Consider the following 21,283-nt stretch of genomic DNA (forward strand, 5'->3'; position numbering starts at 1 on the left):
GTTCTGTGGGAGATAACGTCTTGTCAATGAGAGAGGTCAGCGGAGAATGACCAGACTGCTTCAAGCTGACAGGAAGACGAAAGTAACTCAAATAACCATGCGTTACAACAGTGGTATGCTGCGGAGTATGTCAGAATTCACAGCACATCGAACCTTAAAGAAGATGGGCTACAGCAGCAGAAGACCACACCAGGGTTCCACACCTATCAGATAAGAACAGGAATCTGAGGCTATAGTGGGCACCAAGCTGAACAGATGAAGACTGGAAAAACATCACCAGGTCTGACGAGTCTCTATATCTCCTGTGACATGCAGATGATAGGCTCAGAATTTGGCATAAACAACATGGATCCATCATGGTGTGTCTAAGGTGCAGGCCTGTGGTGGTGTAATGGTGGGAAAGTTATCTTGGCACACATTATAGGCCAGAATCTTTAAGGAAGCGCCTTGCTGAGCCGCCACGGCTCGCTTGTGCTTACTGCCCCTCGTCCCGTCCTGTCGTCATGACGAGCGGGATGTCACTCCGCCTCAAACCGGCCATTGCCAGGGCAACGGTACGGACGCCTTCCCAGTCTCCCGACGTGTCCCGGGAAGGTACACACAGCCGGGCGCGTGTATTACAATTATTGTATCAGCGCTGCGACCTGACAAGCCGCTACTCAGGCGCATGCGCAGTTTGTTCCTTGTGGCAGCTGGGACCCATTATCTGTTTATGGAGCTTGCTCATGATCGGCCACTATCAGTATTTAAGGCAGGGAGGGCTTAGCCTCCCTGCTGGTTATAGCGTTCAGCTTCCTGCTGCTGACCTGCTCTTGTATTTTGTTCCTGTACTTCTGGATAGACCCTTCCGTGTATGACCCTTGGCTCGTTTATTGGATTGAGATTCTTTGCTGGTGACCCTGACTTCTGCCTGTGACTCGGATATCCTGTCTTTCTGCTGGACATGACCCCTTGCCTGGACCTCACCTCGCTGCCTGCTTATGCTCCTGACCTCGGCCTGTCTCTGACTTTGTTTATCTCCTGCTGTCATCCCCTTGCCACTATGCTACGGTTATATCCATAAGCTTGTACTACGCAGAACATAAGACCTGGGGCATCTGAGAACCTGTGAGCGCAACAAGCTCTAAGGGAAAGGCGGCTGCTAAAGGTGAAGACCTCTACCACCTGTTCTACAAGCTAATGACAATAGCCGTCAGCTGTGGCAGTCCCTGTTTTATTAAAAGAGATAAGAGTGATGTCACTCACCTCTCCAGTCATGTCCCTGAAATATATGAGGAGTATATGTTACCTTTATCCAAGAATAAATATATGCATTAATACATTGGCATTCCATCTGTGTATATGTGACCAGTGTACTAGGTACACCTGCCCTTCCCAAATATCTGATTGCTTAATAGTGACACAATCAAATATGCAGACAATGCTGAAGGAAAAATCTGTCATAGCAGAAGAGAGGAGGAAGAACACCAAAGATCGAAATGCAAAAGATATTTTCTATAAGTTTGATAGATTGATTTGCATATTTTATGCTTTTATTGTAATTTTCTGTATTATACACAATAACAATAGTTTAAAAAAAAGGAAGGAAGCAAAAAGTGGAGGCGAGATGGAATGTGTGTTATGAAGAATTGCGTGTAATATTTGATCTTATGAGTAGAATACATGAGTACCAGGCGCTGGTTAATGTCACCCGAGACCCCCTCTTGTTCGTCGCTGAATAGATGGGCTCTGTGATTCTTAATACCCATTTGGGTAAATTCTTATTGATAGAATATTAAATTCATTATTTATCATTATTACAAAATGCTTATTAGGGCTACATAGGCTTTATTTCAGTAGTGAACTTGCATAAAGAGTTTTCAGGGAATGTTTGCAGGTTTGTAGGCTATAGGAAAGTTGCTTGAGGGAAGTAGTGTCACGGGCTGGATAAAGTCCTGTAACCGTGTATGAGAACAGGTAATCGGTGAGGATGAGAGGCACTGAGTGGAGGGGGCCAGTGGGAAGATATTTTGTGATATTTTAAAAATGAAAAAATTATGAGGCTGTGAGGTGGGAATGACGAGGATATATGGTGGGTGTCATGGTGCAGACAAACACTGACCAGTAATGTACATGGACTAATTACATACATATAATTAGTCTATTATGACTGTAACATAATATAATATCGGCATCTCGCTGGATGTCTCTATAAATTATAATATTGTCCAAAGATTCAAATAAAACACTACAGTCCTCAGGGAATATAAAGAAATGATGTCATGTCTGACTCTATGTCTATGTATCTACCTATCTAACCCTAAATCCCCCCTCCCTCTGTTCTCTACACTCACTGCGTCCTCTGAGGTGTTACACACCCGACTTCCGGTCTCTGCGTTCCACCTGCTCTCTGTCCTCTGTCTTCCAAAGACCGGAAGTAAGTTCTGGTGTATAGCGACTTCCGGGTGACCGTACAGTAGGAGGAAGCAGAGGAAGACATTGTTGTGTTTGGCAGTAGGTAATAATATTATTATTTATTAATATTATACACGGGGAGCTGACTCTGGTGTCACTTTACTGCATGGGCAGCAGATCCCAGTGTTGGGTTGTTATTATTATTATACAGATGGGGCTGACTCTGATGTCCTGTTATTATATTAGTTTTGGGCTTTGGTCACTTGCTATTACCATACTAATGGAGCAGGCTCTGGTGTCATGTTGGTATAATACAGGTGGAGGAGACTCTGGTGTCATATTGGTATAATACAGGTGGAGGAGACTCTGGGATCATGTTGGTATAATACCATACTTGCCAACTCTCCCTGAATGTCAGGGAGACTCCCTGAAATAGGGGTGATCTCCCTCACTCCCTGAAAAGTCTGGCATTCTCCCTGATGCTGAGCCAGTACAAGACGTGGTCGGCTTCGCCATCTGTGGCATGATGACACAGTTCAGAAATTGTGTCCTATGTCCATGTATTTATGCCTATGGAGGTGGCCATTTTCATGGAGACCAAGATTTAATCAAAGACTGACAGGTAAGACAACATGACTTCAGTAATAGAGACAGAAATGTAAAAGACACTTCAGCCTCTAGAGATTCATTAGCTGCTTTTCTTTAACGCATAGTTGCCTATTCTCCCGCCGGAATGTCCGGGAGACTCCTGCTTTTCTGGGAGACCTCTTAGGCTCCCGGGAGAGCAGGGCAGCCTCCCGGTTCTCACCCCTGCAATAGATAAGGCGCGGGAAGGGGGGGGGCTTAATGATGCAAATATCGCTTCATCTTTGCCCCGCACCCTGCTGTATTTGTCCAAAATTGTGAAAATCATTTAGGGGCGGAGTCAAAATACTGTGATTCATCAAGGCCCGCCCCCGCACGTCCACCTCCCTCGGGATCTCCCTGAAGCCAACGAGGAAAAGTTGGCAAGTATGTATAATACAGGTGGAGGAGACTGGTATCATGTTGGTATAATACAGGTGGAGGAGACTCTGGGATCATGTTGGTATAATACAGGTGGAGGAGACTCTGGTATCATATTGGTATAATACAGGTGGAGGAGACTGGTGTCATGTTGGTATAATACAGGTGGAGGAGACTCTGGGATCATGTTGGTATAATACAGGTGGAGGAGACTCTGGGATCATGTGGGTATAATACAGGTGGAGGAGACTCTGGGATCATGTTGGTATAATACAGGTGGAGGAGACTCTGGGATCATGTTTGTATAATACAGGTGGAGGAGACTCTGGGATCATGTTGGTATAATACAGGTGGAGGAGACTCTGGGATCATGTTGGTATAATACAGGTGGAGGAGACTCTGGGATCATGTTGGTATAATACAGGTGAAGGAGACTCTGGGATCATGTGGGTATAATACAGGTGGAGGAGACTGGGGTCATAATACAGGTGGAGGAGACTCTGGGATCATGTTGGTATAATACAGATGGAGGAGACTCTGGGATCATGTTGGTATAATACAGGTGGAGGAGACTCTGGGATCATGTTGGTATAATACAGGTGGAGGAGACTCTGGGATCATGTTGGTATAATACAGGTGGAGGAGACTCTGGGATCATGTTGGTATAATACAGGTGGAGGAGACTCTGGGATCATGTTGGTATAATACAGGTGGAGGAGACTCTGGGATCATGTTGGTATAATACAGGTGGAGGAGACTCTGGCATCATGTTGGTATAATACAGATGGAGGAGACTCTGGGATCATGTTGGTATAATACAGGTGGAGGAGACTCTGGGATCATGTGGGTATAATACAGGTGGAGGAGACTGGGATCATGTTGGTATAATACAGGTGGAGGAGACTGGGATCATGTTGGTATAATACAGGTGGAGGAGACTGGTGTCATGTTGGTATAATACAGGTGGAGGAGACTCTGGGATCATGTGGGTATAATACAGGTGGAGGAGACTCTGGGATCATGTGGGTATAATACAGGTGGAGGAGACTCTGGGATCATGTTGGTATAATACAGGTGGAGGAGACTGTGGGATCATGTTGGTATAATACAGGTGGAGGAGACTCTGGGATCATGTTTGTATAATACAGGTGGAGGAGACTCTGGGATCATGTTGGTATAATACAGGTGGAGGAGACTCTGGGATCATGTTGGTATAATACAGGTGGAGGAGACTCTGGGATCATGTTGGTATAATACAGGTGGAGGAGACTCTGGTGTCATGTTGGTATAATACAGGTGGAGGAGACTCTGGGATCATGTTGGTATAATACAGGTGGAGGAGACTCTGGGATCATGTTGGTATAATACAGGTGGAGGAGACTGGTGTCATGTGGGTATAATACAGGTGAAGGAGACTCTGGGATCATGTTGGTATAATACAGGTGGAGGAGACTCTGGGATCATGTTTGTATAATACAGGTGGAGGAGACTCTGGGATCATGTGGGTATAATACAGGTGGAGGAGACTGGGATCATGTTGGTATAATACAGGTGGAGGAGACTGGGATCATGTTGGTATAATACAGGTGGAGGAGACTGGTGCCATGTTGGTATAATACAGGTGGAGGAGACTCTGGGATCATGTGGGTATAATACAGGTGGAGGAGACTCTGGGATCATGTTGGTATAATACAGGTGGAGGAGACTGTGGGATCATGGTATAATACAGGTGGAGGAGACTCTGGGATCATGTTTGTATAATACAGGTGGAGGAGACTCTGGGATCATGTTGGTATAATACAGGTGGAGGAGACTCTGGGATCATGTTGGTATAATACAGGTGGAGGAGACTGGTGTCATGTTGGTATAATACAGGTGGAGGAGACTCTGGGATCATGTGGGTATAATACAGGTGGAGGAGACTCTGGGATCATGTTGGTATAATACAGGTGGAGGAGACTCTGGGATCATGTTTGTAAAATACAGGTGGAGGAGACTCTGGGATCATGTTGGTATAATACAGGTGGAGGAGACTCTGGGATCATGTTGGTATAATACAGGTGGAGGAGACTCTGGGATCATGTTGGTATAATACAGGTGGAGGAGACTCTGGGATCATGTGGGTATAATACAGGTGGAGGAGACTCTGGGATCATGTTGGTATAATACAGGTGGAGGAGACTCTGGGATCATGTTGGTATAATACAGGTGGAGGAGACTCTGGGATCATGTGGGTATAATACAGGTGGAGGAGACTCTGGGATCATGTGGGTATAATACAGGTGGAGGAGACTCTGGGATCATGTTGGTATAATACAGGTGGAGGAGACTCTGGCATCATGTTGGTATAATACAGGTGGAGGAGACTCTGGCATCATGTGGGTATAATACAGGTGGAGGAGACTCTGGGATCATGTGGGTATAATACAGGTGGAGGAGACTCTGGGATCATGTTGGTATAATACAGGTGGAGGAGACTCTGGGATCATGTTGGTATAATACAGGTGGAGGAGACTCTGGGATCATGTTGGTATAATACAGGTGGAGGAGACTCTGGGATCATGTTGGTATAATACAGGTGAAGGAGACTCTGGGATCATGTTGGTATAATACAGGTGGAGGAGACTCTGGGATCATGTTGGTATAATACAGGTGGAGGAGGCTCTGGGATCATGTGGGTATAATACAGGTGGAGGAGACTCTGTGATCATGTTGGTATAATACAGATGGAGGAGACTCTGGGATCATGTTGGTATAATACAGGTGGAGGAGACTCTGGGATCATGTGGGTATAATACAGGTGGAGGAGACTCTGGTGTCATGTGGGTATAATACAGGTGGAGGAGACTCTGGGATCATGTTGGTATAATACAGGTGGAGGAGACTCTGGCATCATGTTGGTATAATACAGGTGGAGGAGACTCTGGCATCATGTTGGTATAATACAGGTGGAGGAGACTCTGGTGTCATGTGGGTATAATACAGGTGGAGGAGACTCTGGGATCATGTTATTATACTTATCCCTCAAACCTATTGTTTGTTTCAGAACTTTGGAAAAGGTGAAGTAGTGAAGTTGTCAGTAGCAACTAGTCAGATATTTCATCATAATCAACATTTATTTATATAGCGCCAGCAGATTCCGTAGCGCTTGACAATTGAGAACAAACAGTAATAAAACAATCCTGGGTAAAACATACATATGTAGAATTAAGAAGGCCCTACTCGCAAGCTTACAATCTATGGGACAATGGTTTGATACACAAGGGTAAGCGCTACATCATATTGAATATTTGTCCAGCTAGAGTGCAAAGGTTGCAAAGTATTTAGTGGGTTGTGTGCTCAGTCACACAACTATGTTGGTCAGAGGGTTGTTGTCTTGTGTTAGCTGTGTAGAGCTTGCACGTGAATCAACCTAGAGAGTTTTAACACCTTTAACATTGCTGCTAGTGGCAGGGCAGGGTGGAGGAGACTCTGGGATCATGTGGGTATAATACAGGTGGAGGAGACTCTGGCGTCATGTTGGTATAATACGCCCCCCCCCACCCCCTTGTCCACGAGTTGCCTGGGAGAGGGGGGCTCAGCCCACTCTTCTCCCCTGGTGCCTGTCTGTCTGTGGCGAGAGATTTATCTTTTAAATCTCCTGCAGAAACTGACTTCCAGGGACTGGGCTCCTGCGTCTGGCTCTGCTCTTTGGCCAAAAATAGTACCAGGGGAGAGCAGCCAGATCCCGGGGCAACAGTCCCTGTCCTGTCACTAGTTGAAGCTTTTTGAGCCTCAGCTAGGGACTTAGCTTCCCGGGACCCCCAGGAGGCGCTGCACCTCCCGGAGGTGTTTGATTTGCAGGAGTCTAGTGTGGAAGTGCCTCCTGCAGCCAGCTTCAGTGGACGTTCAGGCAGAACCCTCTGGACCGAGGGACAGGGTAAGTACTCTTTTCTTTATTATACACATATACACTTTACATTTTACATTTGCAACACACATATCTACATTTAATACACATAGTTACGGCACCAGAAGTTAAACCATTTAGCGCTGAGCGCCGGTTTCTTGCTGGCGCTTCAGCGCCTACACATACGCATGCATTTTAATCATAATTACACTTTTACATTCCCCGACGCTAAACCTTTCCCTGCTGCAGTGCTGGGTGCTACCCACCAAGCGCTGCAGTGCATATTTTAACATTTTTATTTATATTTCAAACATTTAACACACTTGCTTATGCGCTGGGGCTTTAATCCTTCCAGCGCCAGGGTATTAATCCTCCTGGTGTCGGAGACCATTTCAAGATGGCACTCGGGGGACCGGCCATATTCCTCCCCCGCTCCCCTAATCCATGCAGGCTATCAGCGAGCCATGTCACCACGATTTGACTCCTGGTCCCGCAGTCTCTTAGGGTTACCTGGGTGGTGCCCCGGGGGATCAGGCTCTTCCTGCCTAGACAGTCCATCCGAATTCCTGTGAGCCTTTCCTTGCTTGTGAATTATGTGACAGTCATAAATTTGAAGTACAAGCTCCAGTGCAACAATCTGCCATATTTCCCTGGAGGTGTGTTTTAGCCACTTTAAAGGATTATGATCAGTCACCAAGGTAAAATGTTGCTCATACAAATAAGGTTGAAGTTTTTTCACTGCCCACACAATGGCCAAACATTCCTTCTCAATTGTGGCATACACCACCTCCCAGTTTAGCAATTTTCTGCTCAAATAGGCCACAGGGTGCTCTTGCCCATCAGGCCCCACCTGGCTAAGTATTGCTCCCAGTCCATACTCTGACACATCCGTTTGCGCAATAAAGTCCTTCTCATAATTAGGCGCCAACAGTACTGGAGTATGAACCAGGGCTTCCTTTAACGGCTGAAATGCCAGCTTACAAGTGGGTGCCCAGTCAACTGCTTTGGGAAGTTTCTTTTTAGTGAGATCTGTCAGGGGCTTTGCTACAGTACTAAAGTCTGTGACAAAACGTCTGTAATACCCTAAGAAGGCCAGTACTTGTCTTTGGGTTGTGGGCCGGGGCCAGTCTCGGATTGCCTCTACCATAGCTGGTTCTGACTTAACCCTACCTCCCCCCACAGGATGACCCAGGTACTTCACCTCTGACATCCCCATTTGACACTCGTCTGCTTTGATGGTCAGACCTGCCCACTGAATTTTCTCCAACACTTGCCCTACATGTTTCATATGGTCCTCCCAGGATTTTCTGAAAATGGCAATGTCATCCAAGTAAGCCTGAGTAAAGCCTTTACTCCCTTCCAGCAGGTGATCAACCACACGCTGGAAGGTGGTTGTCGCGCTATTCATCACAAATAGCATGGACTTAAACTCGAACAGGCCAAATGGGGTGATGAATCCTGACCGTTCCTGAGCCTCAGGGATCAGCGGTATCTGTCAATACAATACCCCTTGCTCAAGTCAAAGGTGGAAATATACTTTGCTCTAGCTAACTCGTCTAACAGAGCTACAATTCGGGGCAGGGGATAGGCATCAGACACGGTCACCTCTTCAACCGGCGCTAATCTATGCAAAACCGTGTTGTTTTGTCCTTCTTGGGAACCAACACAACGGAGGACGCCCATGGACTATTGTGACTGGATCACTTCTAAGTAACTTAATATATAAATTTATTTAAAGGAAATAGCGCAGGACGCTTATTTATATAATTGCAAATGCACTTACTTTTGATTGTGTATTTTGGTAAAGGAGATATCTTTATTTCTGAGACCAGGGGAAGAAATTTCTTTTTTGTTTAACCTTGCTAGAGGAAATGCATTATTTCTTATGATATATCTGATACAATAACCCTTTGTTGAGGAAGACTTTTGTGTATTTTGGTAGGGAAATCACTTGTGTGGGGTTTTGTAACTTTCTTTGGGAATTCTCAAGTGGAGGAAACGTGTATTCTAAAACCGTCTGAAGAAAGGACCCATATTAATCTCATGTTAATTAGACCTTTTGATGTGAGGGTCCAGCACAGGTTTAATTAGACTGCTGTTAGATGTCCTCTGTGTCCAAAATAAGATGCAGGAAATCACAGCAAGTTTTAGGATTTCACAGATAAGCGTAAATATTGTTAGCTTTGCATTAGATGTAAATCCATGTTTGGGTAAATATGTTGCATCCAGATGCTAAAAATAGCTCAGACCTCATGGGGCTGGCTTACCTGTGAGGCTGTGTTCAAATCTGTATAAAAAATTCAAATTTGAAAATTGAAAATTGTTCATCTTGCTTCATCTGACCTGCTCTCTAGTACCTTCAAAGACTGTGAGCAAATAAACATAATTTGCTTGGAAAACCTGTAACCTACAGATTAGACCCAAAATCTAATCCGTTCCCGGCTGTTTGAGGTTTGGACCCAGCTTCCTAGCAACACCACTCTGCCCGCTACCCAGCAGCTCTGGCCAGTATGATAGGCCAGGGGGGATCCATCCACAGCAACACTGATCCATCATAAGAGGTCAGGAGTACCAGCCCAGGTACACTATTAACGGGGTACATTAACAGCATCAGTTATCCAGAAGAAACCCAGTTCTGGATACTGGTAAAGGAGTCCAATGGTGGCAGCATTTGTAAGACTCTCCTACTGCGGCAAGAGGGCGCATTTGGGATAGGGAAAGGGAACAGTGTCAAAGTAAGCCCAGTCGGTTCCCAGCAACAACAGACAGGGTGGCATAGGTGGTCCAGAAACAGCCGGAGAATGTATAAGCTTTAGGGTCTAATCTGCAGGTCACAGGATTACAGCAATATTGAAGAAGTTGTCAAGCAGGGTCTTGAAGCAAAGAGTGATGTTTTATTTCACTCCTGTGCTCTGATTAAAGGTATCAGTGGTCAGGTCAAATGGAACATCAGAATGATACATTGCAGTGCTTTTTTTACTGATTTGGACACAGGCTATTTTTAGAATCAGGATGCAAAGTGTTTACACAAACATGGATTTGCTTGCATTGCAAAGCTAACAATATTTTTGCTTATCTGTGATATCTTAAAACCTTGCTGTGATATCCTGCATCTTACAGTGGACTGCAAATCTAATTACATCTTCCTATGACCCTCACACATCAAAAGGTCTAATTAGCATGAGGTTATCATGAGTCCTTTCTTCCATCAGTTGCAGAATACACATTTATTTCAAAGAAAATAATTCCCCAGGAAAAGTTGTAAACCCCAAACAAGACATTTCCTTACACCAAGATATATATAAGGTTTTCAAAACAAATGCTTATTGTATCAGATATATACATCAGAAATAAGACATTTCTTCTAGAAAGGTTAAAATAAACAGAATTTTTTTTTCCCTTACCAAAATATACACAATATCAACAATAAGTGCATGTGCAATTATATAAATAAACGCCCTGCGCTATTTCCTTTAAATACATTTATACCATAAGTTATTTAGAAGTAACCCAAACACAGATGTGTCTGGGTGAGGACTATATCATTGTGTGGGTCAGGTTCCTATCAGTTGTTAGGATAACATTGTCTATTTCTTCATGGAAGAGTGGGAGTATATAGAAGTACACAAGAGTAAGCATGTGATAATGGAGAATCACCAGGAGAGAGCTATTTTGAGGGTCACCTAGATACACACAACATCTGATAATCACATATAAACATTGTATTCAGTCACTGTGTGTCTTCTACAGATGGATCCAGCACCACAAACACCCCCAGAGAGATGTCCACGTCCTCTTTATTCACTGGATTGTATAGAGGGAAATTACAGGATCCCGCAGGAGTATCAGGTAGATGGAATTTATGGTTTCCCTAAATTTCTAAATACCAAAGTACTGTATGATCTGTAGAGACGCCGTGTGTGTCTTATACAGTGATTGATTCTTCTGAATTACTGAAAGCAGATTTGTATTATTTTATTATTTTGTTGGTTATTTAGGGTGAAGATCTGATTGATATTAAAGTAGAAAATAAAAAGGGAGAAGAAGAGACGTATGTGAGGGGTGATCAGCAGTGTAAGGAGGAGGAAATCCCTACAGATATCAGCACAGGTGAGTAATAAACACTTATTACAGAATACAGTCACAAATTGTCCTTGTTTAGTCCCTACAACTATTGTATATGCTGTACTCCGTAATGACTACATTCTCTTCACTTTATTTGAGGCAAGCTGTATACTAGCACTACATCTATCTATGTTATTACATGTCAAATTATGCAAGTTGTGAGTTCACAGGTTGTTTGAGTTAATACACCTATCCTGACACTACAGGGTATTTATAAGGATTTTTTCAGATCATGGGCGAATCTAGTAGGGAGAAATAACATACTGTCCAAAAAAACAATCCTGCTGAAGAGGGTATTGGAGGTTTCTCACCAGCAGACCTAGCTGGAACCAGAGAAGCCCACACGCTCCTCAGATTCACATGCCCTCTGAACAATGACCTTAGCATTGTCTACTGATAATCCGTAAGACTCTAAGATAAGGATATCTGGGGGTAACTGTGTCAATCTGAGAGTTTCCAACAGGTTTGAATAGTGGAGATATTGCCTATAGCAACCAATCAGATTCTAGTTATTTATTTAGTGCATTCTTCAAAATGATATCTAGAATCTGATTAGTTGTTATTGGCAACATCTCCACTTTTCAAAAGTGCCAGAATCTCTCAGCTTTATACATTTACCCCCTGGACTTACTTCTACTCGCTTCCTACAAAGTAAAATGTAACATTTCATTAAAAGGTGCTAACACTCACAAAGTAGAAATTTCTGCACTTTGAAGGGATCACCATGAGCTGGTGAACATGATTCGTGGGGTAAAGGGGACAGATGGGACTTTTGCAGATGATATCTCCTCTTATCATAAAGCAGTAGAGGTACAGATAACTTACATCCACACTACTCACCCACATTTTGACAACTTAGAAACAGGCACTGACAGATCAATATTAGTGTGTGAGGGCTTCCTAAATCTATGGACCTGGAAGGCTTTTACTCTTCTTATTCAGCATCTTTAACTCCCTTTATAACCTTCAACTGTCTTCACCAGATTATGATGCAATGAAGAGCTCTTCTACAATGAAGCAGGATGTCTGTAATTTGATATTCTGTGTTGGTACAAACCTGCACCACGATCTAAGAACCTAGTGCGTAAAGTATCGACTTAAAGGACTGCTATGTAAATGGCATCACTCAGACTTCCATTCTCCTATTTTAATGGCCTATTTCAGGAGACAACCCAAACAACACAAGAATCACATCAGGTCCTGTAGATGACCTTATTTTCTCTATTACTTTGCCAGACATCTCTATCCCGAACCTCATGCATGAATTGTATGCTTTTCAAAAGTTCACTTTTGAAAATACTGTAAAAAGTCCAAGCTTTTTATAGTATCGTTCGGCTTCTCATGTTTCCTCTGTGTCCTCCTCTTTTTACTTCATTTGCTCCAGGCAGTCAGTGAAATACTTGGACACACAGATGTCATGTGACCTCTCCCAACTTTATACTGTAAATTTCCTACTCATACTGAGGCCGATCTTCTCAAACCGTATCTTCACAGAATCACCTGTGATTAAAGTGAGAGCTCTTCCATGACTTCATTGCATTTTCCAGATGGATCTTCATATCTTGTTTTCCAGCATGGAGAGTAATTCCTGCTTTCCATGTCAAGCTATGGGGTGGTTAGGTTATATAACCCATGTACTCAGTCACTGTGTGTCACCTACAGATGGATCCAATAACCTAAATACCCCAGAGAGATGTCCCCGTCCTCTTTATTCACAGGATTGTACAGCGGAAAATCACAGGATCCCAGAGGAGTATCAGGTAGATGGAATTTATGGTCTCGCCAGATACCAAATTGACTTTTCGCTATATGATCTGTAGAGAAGCAATGTTTGTTACACACGATTATTCTACTGTTTAGTCTCGATTAATAAAATTATTAACGCAGACATTATGTTATTTTATTGTTGTATGGGTTAATTAGGGTGAAGATCTGACTAATATTAAGGTAGAAGATACAGAGGGAGGAGAAGAGATGTATGTGAGGGGTGATCAGCAGTGTAAGGAGGAGGAAATCCCTACAGGTGAGTAATAAACACTTATTACAGAGAAGTGTTGTATATTCTCCTTGTTCAGTCACTACAATCTCTTATTCTACACCCCCAGTACAAACTAATGAGGAAAGAATATGTGCTCAGTGGGGGAGTCAGGTGCCATCAGCCCCTATTAGACTCCTGCTCTCCTCCTCACATCATATCATTGTGCTGCCGGCCAAGAGATCTGACCAGTCTCATCCCAACACTCTGTTGAGTCTCATACATCAGTACAGGGGTCATCACCATAGTGATTCAATCACTGATCATCGGGTTAAGACCCTGTGTAAGATTACCCATGATCCTCTATATGAACTACCATGTGACATTACTTATAATGCTCCCTGTACACTATCACATGCAAAATTGCACATTATCCTCCCTGTGTAATAATATCTGATTGTATGTATATACTATCACTGTGTGGAAAATACCAAATAAAAGACTCCTTACTCCAGGCTTCTTAAGCAGCAGGGGTTTACCCTTGACTCTGGCTGTGGGGCTATTCTACTTGAATTTGAACAGAGGGGCATATAGAGGCTGCTTCATTGTCTTGTTTTGCTACCTGTGTGTCCACCTGGAGAACTTTGATTAGTGTAGACGCATGGATAGGACGTGCTGCTAATTTAGCCAACGTATACCCTGCTTACTAGGTTCCAGTGTTTGTGTGTGAGGACAATGTCTGGTTGGGCATTGTGGTTGAAAATTGTCACAGGCTAATTAGGCTCCTTGTCCTATGATGCCGGCTGAGCAGTATGAGCTTGGGGAATGTTACTCACAAAATCTGCATTTTGGCTGGAGCTCTCCAGTGTGACTGTGCAATCTGCAGTCACTGTGTCTGTATCTATTAGAGATGTGCGTTGACCCTCGTGTTTCGGTTTCAAATCCGATGTCACTTCTAACCCAACTTTGTGTTTTGACTTTGCTACCGGCTTTGTCAAACTATCGCAAAAGGTTTTGGATCTGGATTTAATGGAAATTTATGAGAAATAGGTAAAAATAATGTGATTTTGTGCTCTTTTTGCTCCTATTTATAGCATTAACATTCATTTCCAGTCATTTCCAGTTTATTTACGAATGATCCCTTCACAACGGTCCCAATTTTCACCAATTTTGGCATAAGGATGCAGCGAGCTGGCTGGCTAAAATAGTGCCACTGCTCTGTCATTAAATTTATGGCACAAATACATGGCAATTTAATAAAAGGTACAATCCCTGGACTAGGGGACACAATAGATGATCTGTCAGTCTTGAAAAAAGGGGGATTACTTTTATGATACCTCTCTACTCTATGATCTACTTCATAATCAAGAAAGGAGATTAAAGAGCATCCGTGATAGACACTTATGCTCCAGAAACAGCATCGTTCATTGGATGGACAGTGGTACAATTAATACATTAGACACTGATAAAATTAAATAGACAAAGGTAGCCTGCGCCTTCATCTATTTATGTACTATGCACTTGGATAGAATATTCACCGTGAGTACAGCTTTCAAACACCTTGTTTTACTATAAGTGCTATTTATAATTTGAATAATGCTGCCCTTGTAAATTAAACCAGGGGACTTGACGCTCATATATATTTACTAGTATATATAGCAACGTAATCCACAGTTACCATTCATCCTGGAGTTAGATGCCTCTGAAGTAGGTGCTGGTGCCCTCCTATCCCAGAGGGACCCCTGTGATCATAGATTGCATTCATATGCCTTCTTTTCATGCAATTTTTCTGTGGCTGAGGGTAACTACGATGTTGACAACCGAGAACTTCTTTCAATTAGGTGGGCCTTTGAAGAGTGACGTCACTGGTTGGAGGAAGCGGTTCATACAATTTCAGTTTCCCTGATCATAAAAACCTCTTGTCTATTGAAACTGCCAAACGGTTAAACTCCAGACAAGCTTGATGAGCATTATTTTTCACTTGTTTTAACTTTGTCTTAACCTATAGACCTGTATCCAAAAATACCAAGGCTGATGCCTTGTCCACAAGCTTTATTCCTCATCAACTACCTGCTGGAGAAGCGCAGTCCATTATTCCATCTTCCATTATTCATGCTGGTTTGACCCAAGACTTAGGTAACACTGTGCGTCAATTCCAGAAGTTAGCCTCCTGAAACACCTGCAGGGCGCCTATTTGTTCCAGTGCATCTACGAAAAGCTGTCCTCTCTGAGGCCCTTGAGAACAAATCGGGCGGGCATCTGTGTATCTCCAAAACCCTTGAAATCCTTGCACGCTCAGTATGGTGACCTTCCTTGTCCTCGGATGTTGAGAGTTTTGTCCTTACCTGTGTATATTGCGCAAAAAAAAAACTTTCAGAACCTCTTCTTCAGTGCCAGTTATGCCCTTGTCTACTCCTATGAAACTCTGGACACATCTGTCAATGGATTTTATTGTGGATCTGCCATATTCTTCAGGAAACACTATTTGGGTAGTAAAATGTCCCATTTTGTTCCACTGACCAAGCTCCCCAGTGCTCAGAGTCTAGCTGTGCTATTTGTACAGCATATTTTCCGTCCTCATGGCCTACCTATCGATATTGTTTCTGACCGTGGCTCCTCCCAATTTGTTGCCCAGTTCTGGAAGTCCGTCTGTAGCCTCCTTGGGATTAATATCAGTCCTGTCATCAGCCTATCATCCTCAGTCCAATGGACAGACTAAAAAAATTAACCAATCTTTGGAACAATTTCTACATTTTTAGACAGGTTTCAAGACAATTGGTCATCTTTGCTCACATGGGCTGAGTTCGCATATAATCACTTGTGTCATTCCTCCACTCAAACTTCTCCATTTTTCTGCAATTTTGGTTTTCATCCAAGATCCAATTCCTTGTCCTACTCAACTATTCTGGCCTCCTGGAGATGCTTTCTATGGCTTCATATCTCCAGACTGTCTGGAAGAAAGTTCATGCTGCTCTACTACGGGCCTCCTTCCAGTCTAAGAAATTCGCAGACCATTATCGAAAAAATTGTTCATTTAGGGTCGGTCAAAAGGTCTGGCTCTCCACCCGCAATATCAAGCTCAAACAGACCTGTAAAAAACTTGGCCCTAGATTTATTGGACCATTTCCTATTGTTAAACAGGTCAATCCTGTCACCTTCAGGCTAAGGCTTCCTCATTCACTTTCCATTGTTCTCTCCTGAAACCTGCTATCCCTGCCCGAAAGTCTAGGCTCTGATACTTGCGGAAATCTCAGCCTGTCAACTTGGAGGATCATCAGGAAATTCATGGTGGAAAAAATTATTGACTCTAAAAAGGTCCAGGGGCAAATCAATTTCTTGATTCAGTTGAAAGGAGGAACGATCTTGGGTTCCATGGAGACGTTTACATGCCACAAACTCATTAAGGAATTTTTTAAATTCCTAATAAACCAGGGTGTCGGGGTTCCTTAACCCCTCCTCAAGTGGGGGGGGTACTGTTAGGAGCCACGGTGGCCGTGGGCACCACCGCGACTCACTTCTGCCTCCTCCTGGCGTCCCAGTCGTCCCGTCCTGTATTCGACCTGACCGTTGCTAGGGCAACGGGCTGACGCCGAAGTTAACAGTTATCGTGCCCCGGCAATATAGAACAGCAGGGTGTGTGCGCTACAGCCTGTGGGCTACTCTGGACCTCGCTGTTTGCCTGTGACCCTGACCTTTTGGCTTGTATTCTGGACCTCGCTCTTCTGCTATGGGCCTTTGACCTCGGCCTGCCTCTGACCATCCGCTTTAGCCTGGCTAGCGCCCCTTATTTCATCTGCGCTGCGTCCATCTTTCATGAGCTTTTACTACTCTAAGCCTAAGACCTGGGGGCATCTGAGTACCTGTGAGCACATTAAGCTCTACGGGAAAGGCGGCTGCTATAGGTGAATATCTCTACCCTAACTGTTCTAAAAGCTCATCTAGGTGGTCGTAGGCCATAACACTAACAAACAACTTTTATATTTGATCGAGGGGTTGTGCTGCTCTGAGTCAAAGACAAGAACACCCTGTTTACTTATTCGGTGTGTGTATCTGCTGCTGACCCTCGCACACAAACAGCCTTTTTTAAATATAGATTTTACTGAATGACCCTTTCAAAATAGACAAGTATTGAAAAATAGAAAAGATTGAATATGTAGCCTTTTTTAGGAGGGGGGTGCAACTGCTGCTGAATCTCACACGCAAACACAGTTTTTTTTCTAAATTATTTCACTTGTACTTCCCCACCCAAGATTACTATCACTAAAAAAACTTTCACTTTTAAAAGAGAGAAATCTGCTTGTTTTTGTATTCTGCTGCTAATACTCTGACAGCAAAAGCACTGTTTATTTCAAAGAATATACTAGTTAGTTCAGAATAATATCTATCTAACTCAGTCTGTATATACTGTCTATTACTATTAGACACATGCACTGCATTAAACCAGTGACCACTAGTCTGTGTACAGTGTATTACGATTGAAATCAAAAGCAATTGATCAGCGAACTATTGTAGCTGTTTATTCTCTATAGACATGCTTTACAATAATGTCAGGATTCTACTGCTTTCCTATATCCCTGGTTCACACTTAACGCAATTTTATGACCAGGGCACCACAGCTAACCACTGTCTCTTCTAAAATGGCACTGAAGAAAATGAGGGGCGTCTATATACATAGCGTGTGTTTTGCAAAAAGAAATTGCCGGAAATTATGTTTCGTCTGATTTTGAAATCTCAATTTCACTCAGATCCCCAACTTCGGATTTCGCTGAATTTCACATAATTCGAACCGTTCATCTCTATTTTCTATGAATGTGCTTGGTAATGTGGTTGTGGTATTTTAAGCTAATGTTTTATCTGTTTAATAAAAGAGCCATATTTGCACATTTAGAATTGTAATAAAGTACTTAGTTTGCAAATTGAGATTAAATCTGAATAACGTGAACTCTGTAATAGTAGGAAATGTAAAAAACAAAAAAAATTCTATTCTTTTATTTTATTTCCAACAGATGGATGCAAAAGCAGGAACGCCTTGGATGGATGTCTCATTTTGTCTCCACATTTTAAAACAGACGATGATAAGATCACACTAGATTATTCTGGAGAAAACCACATTAACCTAAATATACAGCCAGTAGTGCAGAGTGCAGATATATTATCTGATACCTCTAATCATCAGGAATGTTCTCCTGACAAATCAGATATTACTAAATATAGTACTGCTCATACAGATGATCGAATCTTTCCATGTTCTGAATGTGGAAAATGTTTTACACAGAAATCGGTTCTTGCTAGACATCAAAGAATTCACACAGGTGAGAAACCATTTCCATGTTCTGAATGTGGGAAATGTTTTACAAATAAATACATTCTTGTTGAACATCAGATAATTCACACAGGTGAAAAGCCCTTTCCATGTTCTGAATGTGGGAAATGTTTTCCACGGAAAACGGATCTTACTCAACATTTCAAAATGCACACAGGTGAGAAACCATTTCCATGTTCTGATTGTGGGAAATGTTTTAGACGGAAATCGGTTCTTGCTACACATCGGAGAACTCACACAAGTGAGAAACCATTTCCTTGTTCTGAATGTGGGAAATGTTTTACACAGAAATCTGTTCTTGTTACACATCAGAGAATTCACACCGGTGAGAAGCCATTTCTCTGTTCTGAATGTGGAAAATGTTTTAAACAGAAATCAGCTCTTGTTACACATCAGAGTATTCACACAGGTCACAAACGTTTTCCATGTTCTGAATGTGGGAAATGTTTTCAACGGAAATGGTATCTTGCTCAACATTTGAAAATTCACACAGGTGAGAAACCATTTCCATGTTCTGAGTGTGGAAAATGTTTTACAGATAAATCAACTCTCGTTTCACATCAAAGAATTCACATAGGTAAACGGTTTACTTGTTCTGAATGTGGGAAATGTTTTAAACATAATTTGGCTCTAGTTGAACATCAACGAATTCACACAGGCGAAAAGCCATTTCCCTGCTCTGAGTGTGGAAAATGTTTTAAACATAAAACATCTCTAGTTGATCATAAGAGAATTCACACAGGTGAGAAGCCATTTTTCTGTTCTGATTGTGGAAAATGGTTTAGACATAAATCAGCGCTTGGTAAACACCAGAGGACTCACACAGGTGAGTAACAATGTCCATGTTCTGCATATGGAAAATGTCTTACACATAAATCAGTTATTATTGAACATATGAGAATTCACACAAGTGAGAAGCCATTTCTCTGTTCGGAGTTGGAAAATGGTTTAAACATATATCAACTCTTGTTCAACATCAGAAAATTAATACAAGAGAAAAGTCATTTCAATGAGCTGAAGGACATGAAACGGTTGCAGCAATCTAAATATTGTAAACATGTTGATATTTTAATGTAAATTATGAAAACAGGCACAAATACAGTCACATAATGTATACCCAAAGGCATATTAATAGCTGTGTGCTGTGGATGGCAGTTCAAAGCTCCACGCAGTATATCATCATACTATAATTTAGCTACCATCCACAGACATAGTTGAAATGTGTGTCATGGAACAGATTGCTCATGTGTGGAATTTATTCTATTAGATCACTCTGCATAGTAATAACAGAGCACATTTTTGTTACATACATTCATTCGGCTGGAGACTATTGGACTGGAGATATAATATGATTCTGGGACACTAAAACATTATTTGTTATTAGTTCTTTAATCTCTTAATATCTCACTGAGGCCATTTATGAAACTTCAAAAGTGTGAGCCCACAGAGCATATGTAAAAAAAAAAAAAAAACTCTTTATTTGTTACAATGGGAAACAGCATGGAAAAGAACGAACAACAAATAAAAAAAAGACTATTTTAAGACAAGATGTCTCCTCTTATTTTACATTAAATCTTCTCCATAAATACATATGGATCTCTTACCTATGGCGCACGAAGACCAGCCTACAGGATCCGCAGACGGCCCAGAGTCTAAGTACCATTAGAGGGCGAGAGAGCCAAAGGGGATAAACAGTTGCGGCTTTCATGAAGATACCACGGGGCCCAAACCTTGTCAAAGTTGGAAGATTTATCGTGAAGGTAGTAGCATGTTATACTCTCCATGCTTTCAGTATGCCAGATGTAGTTCCGTAAGGCCTGCATAGAGGGAGGATTAGGATCTTTCCAATGTTTAGCTATTCGGGATTTGGTAGCAGCCAGTATGTGAGAGATCAGCTGGTTGGAAGGGGTACTCTCATCAGGGATAGGGCGAGAGAGAAGGAACGACCAGGGATCTTTAGTGATCTGTTGTTCAGATATGGAGTTAATAAGTGCAAGGACCATGTTTCAAAGAGGGATTATACACGGGCATGTCCATCTTGCCTCTCTGGCCACATTCCCGCCAACAGCTTGGGGGTATAGTACCACCTATACTACAATTTGTATGCAGTTTCTTTGATAAGTGTGGATATTGAGCTCTTGGCAATCTTCTCCCTGACATCCTCCCAGCAAGACTAATCACGGGGGGTCCCAGATCTCTCTCATTCACGTTCATGCCGCCCTGGGACATCAAATGAAGTCTCTATTAGCCAATTATAGATCCTTGACACCATCCCTTTGGTGAGTGGGGAATGCAAACACTTGCTAAAAGAGAGTGATGGGCCTAAGAGTGTCAGAGGCGAGCAAGGACATAGCGAAGTGTCGGACCTGGAAGTACTCAAAGAAAAGCTGGTCGGAAAGGTTCAAACTTATAATGAGGATTTGAGATAGAGGCCCAAGTTCCATTGTCCACCAGGTCCGAGACCACACGTATCTTCGCACGTTTCCAGAGTTTAAATTACTGTGACTGGCCATCTGGGGCGAAATTAGGGTTGCTCCAGAGGGGAAATAAAGGAGGCTAGCCTGTGCTTGAG

At 42.7% G+C, this 21,283-nt stretch overlaps 1 protein-coding gene across 1 annotated transcript in view; it reads left to right on the forward strand.

Annotated features, from left to right (window-relative positions):
• Positions 1–20,233, forward strand: part of LOC142095493 (uncharacterized) — a 43,530-nt gene extending 23,297 nt beyond the window's left edge. The window contains exon 6 of the mRNA XM_075178437.1: positions 18,617–20,233. Coding sequence (XP_075034538.1) covers positions 18,617–19,545 — 929 coding nt within the window. The 3' untranslated portion in view covers positions 19,546–20,233. The remainder of the gene's footprint in view (positions 1–18,616) is intronic.
• The last annotated feature ends 1,050 nt before the right edge of the window (positions 20,234–21,283 follow it).

The sequence above is a fragment of the Mixophyes fleayi genome, chromosome 6 (assembly GCF_038048845.1).
Source record: "Mixophyes fleayi isolate aMixFle1 chromosome 6, aMixFle1.hap1, whole genome shotgun sequence".
Classification (NCBI taxonomy): domain Eukaryota; kingdom Metazoa; phylum Chordata; class Amphibia; order Anura; family Limnodynastidae; genus Mixophyes; species Mixophyes fleayi.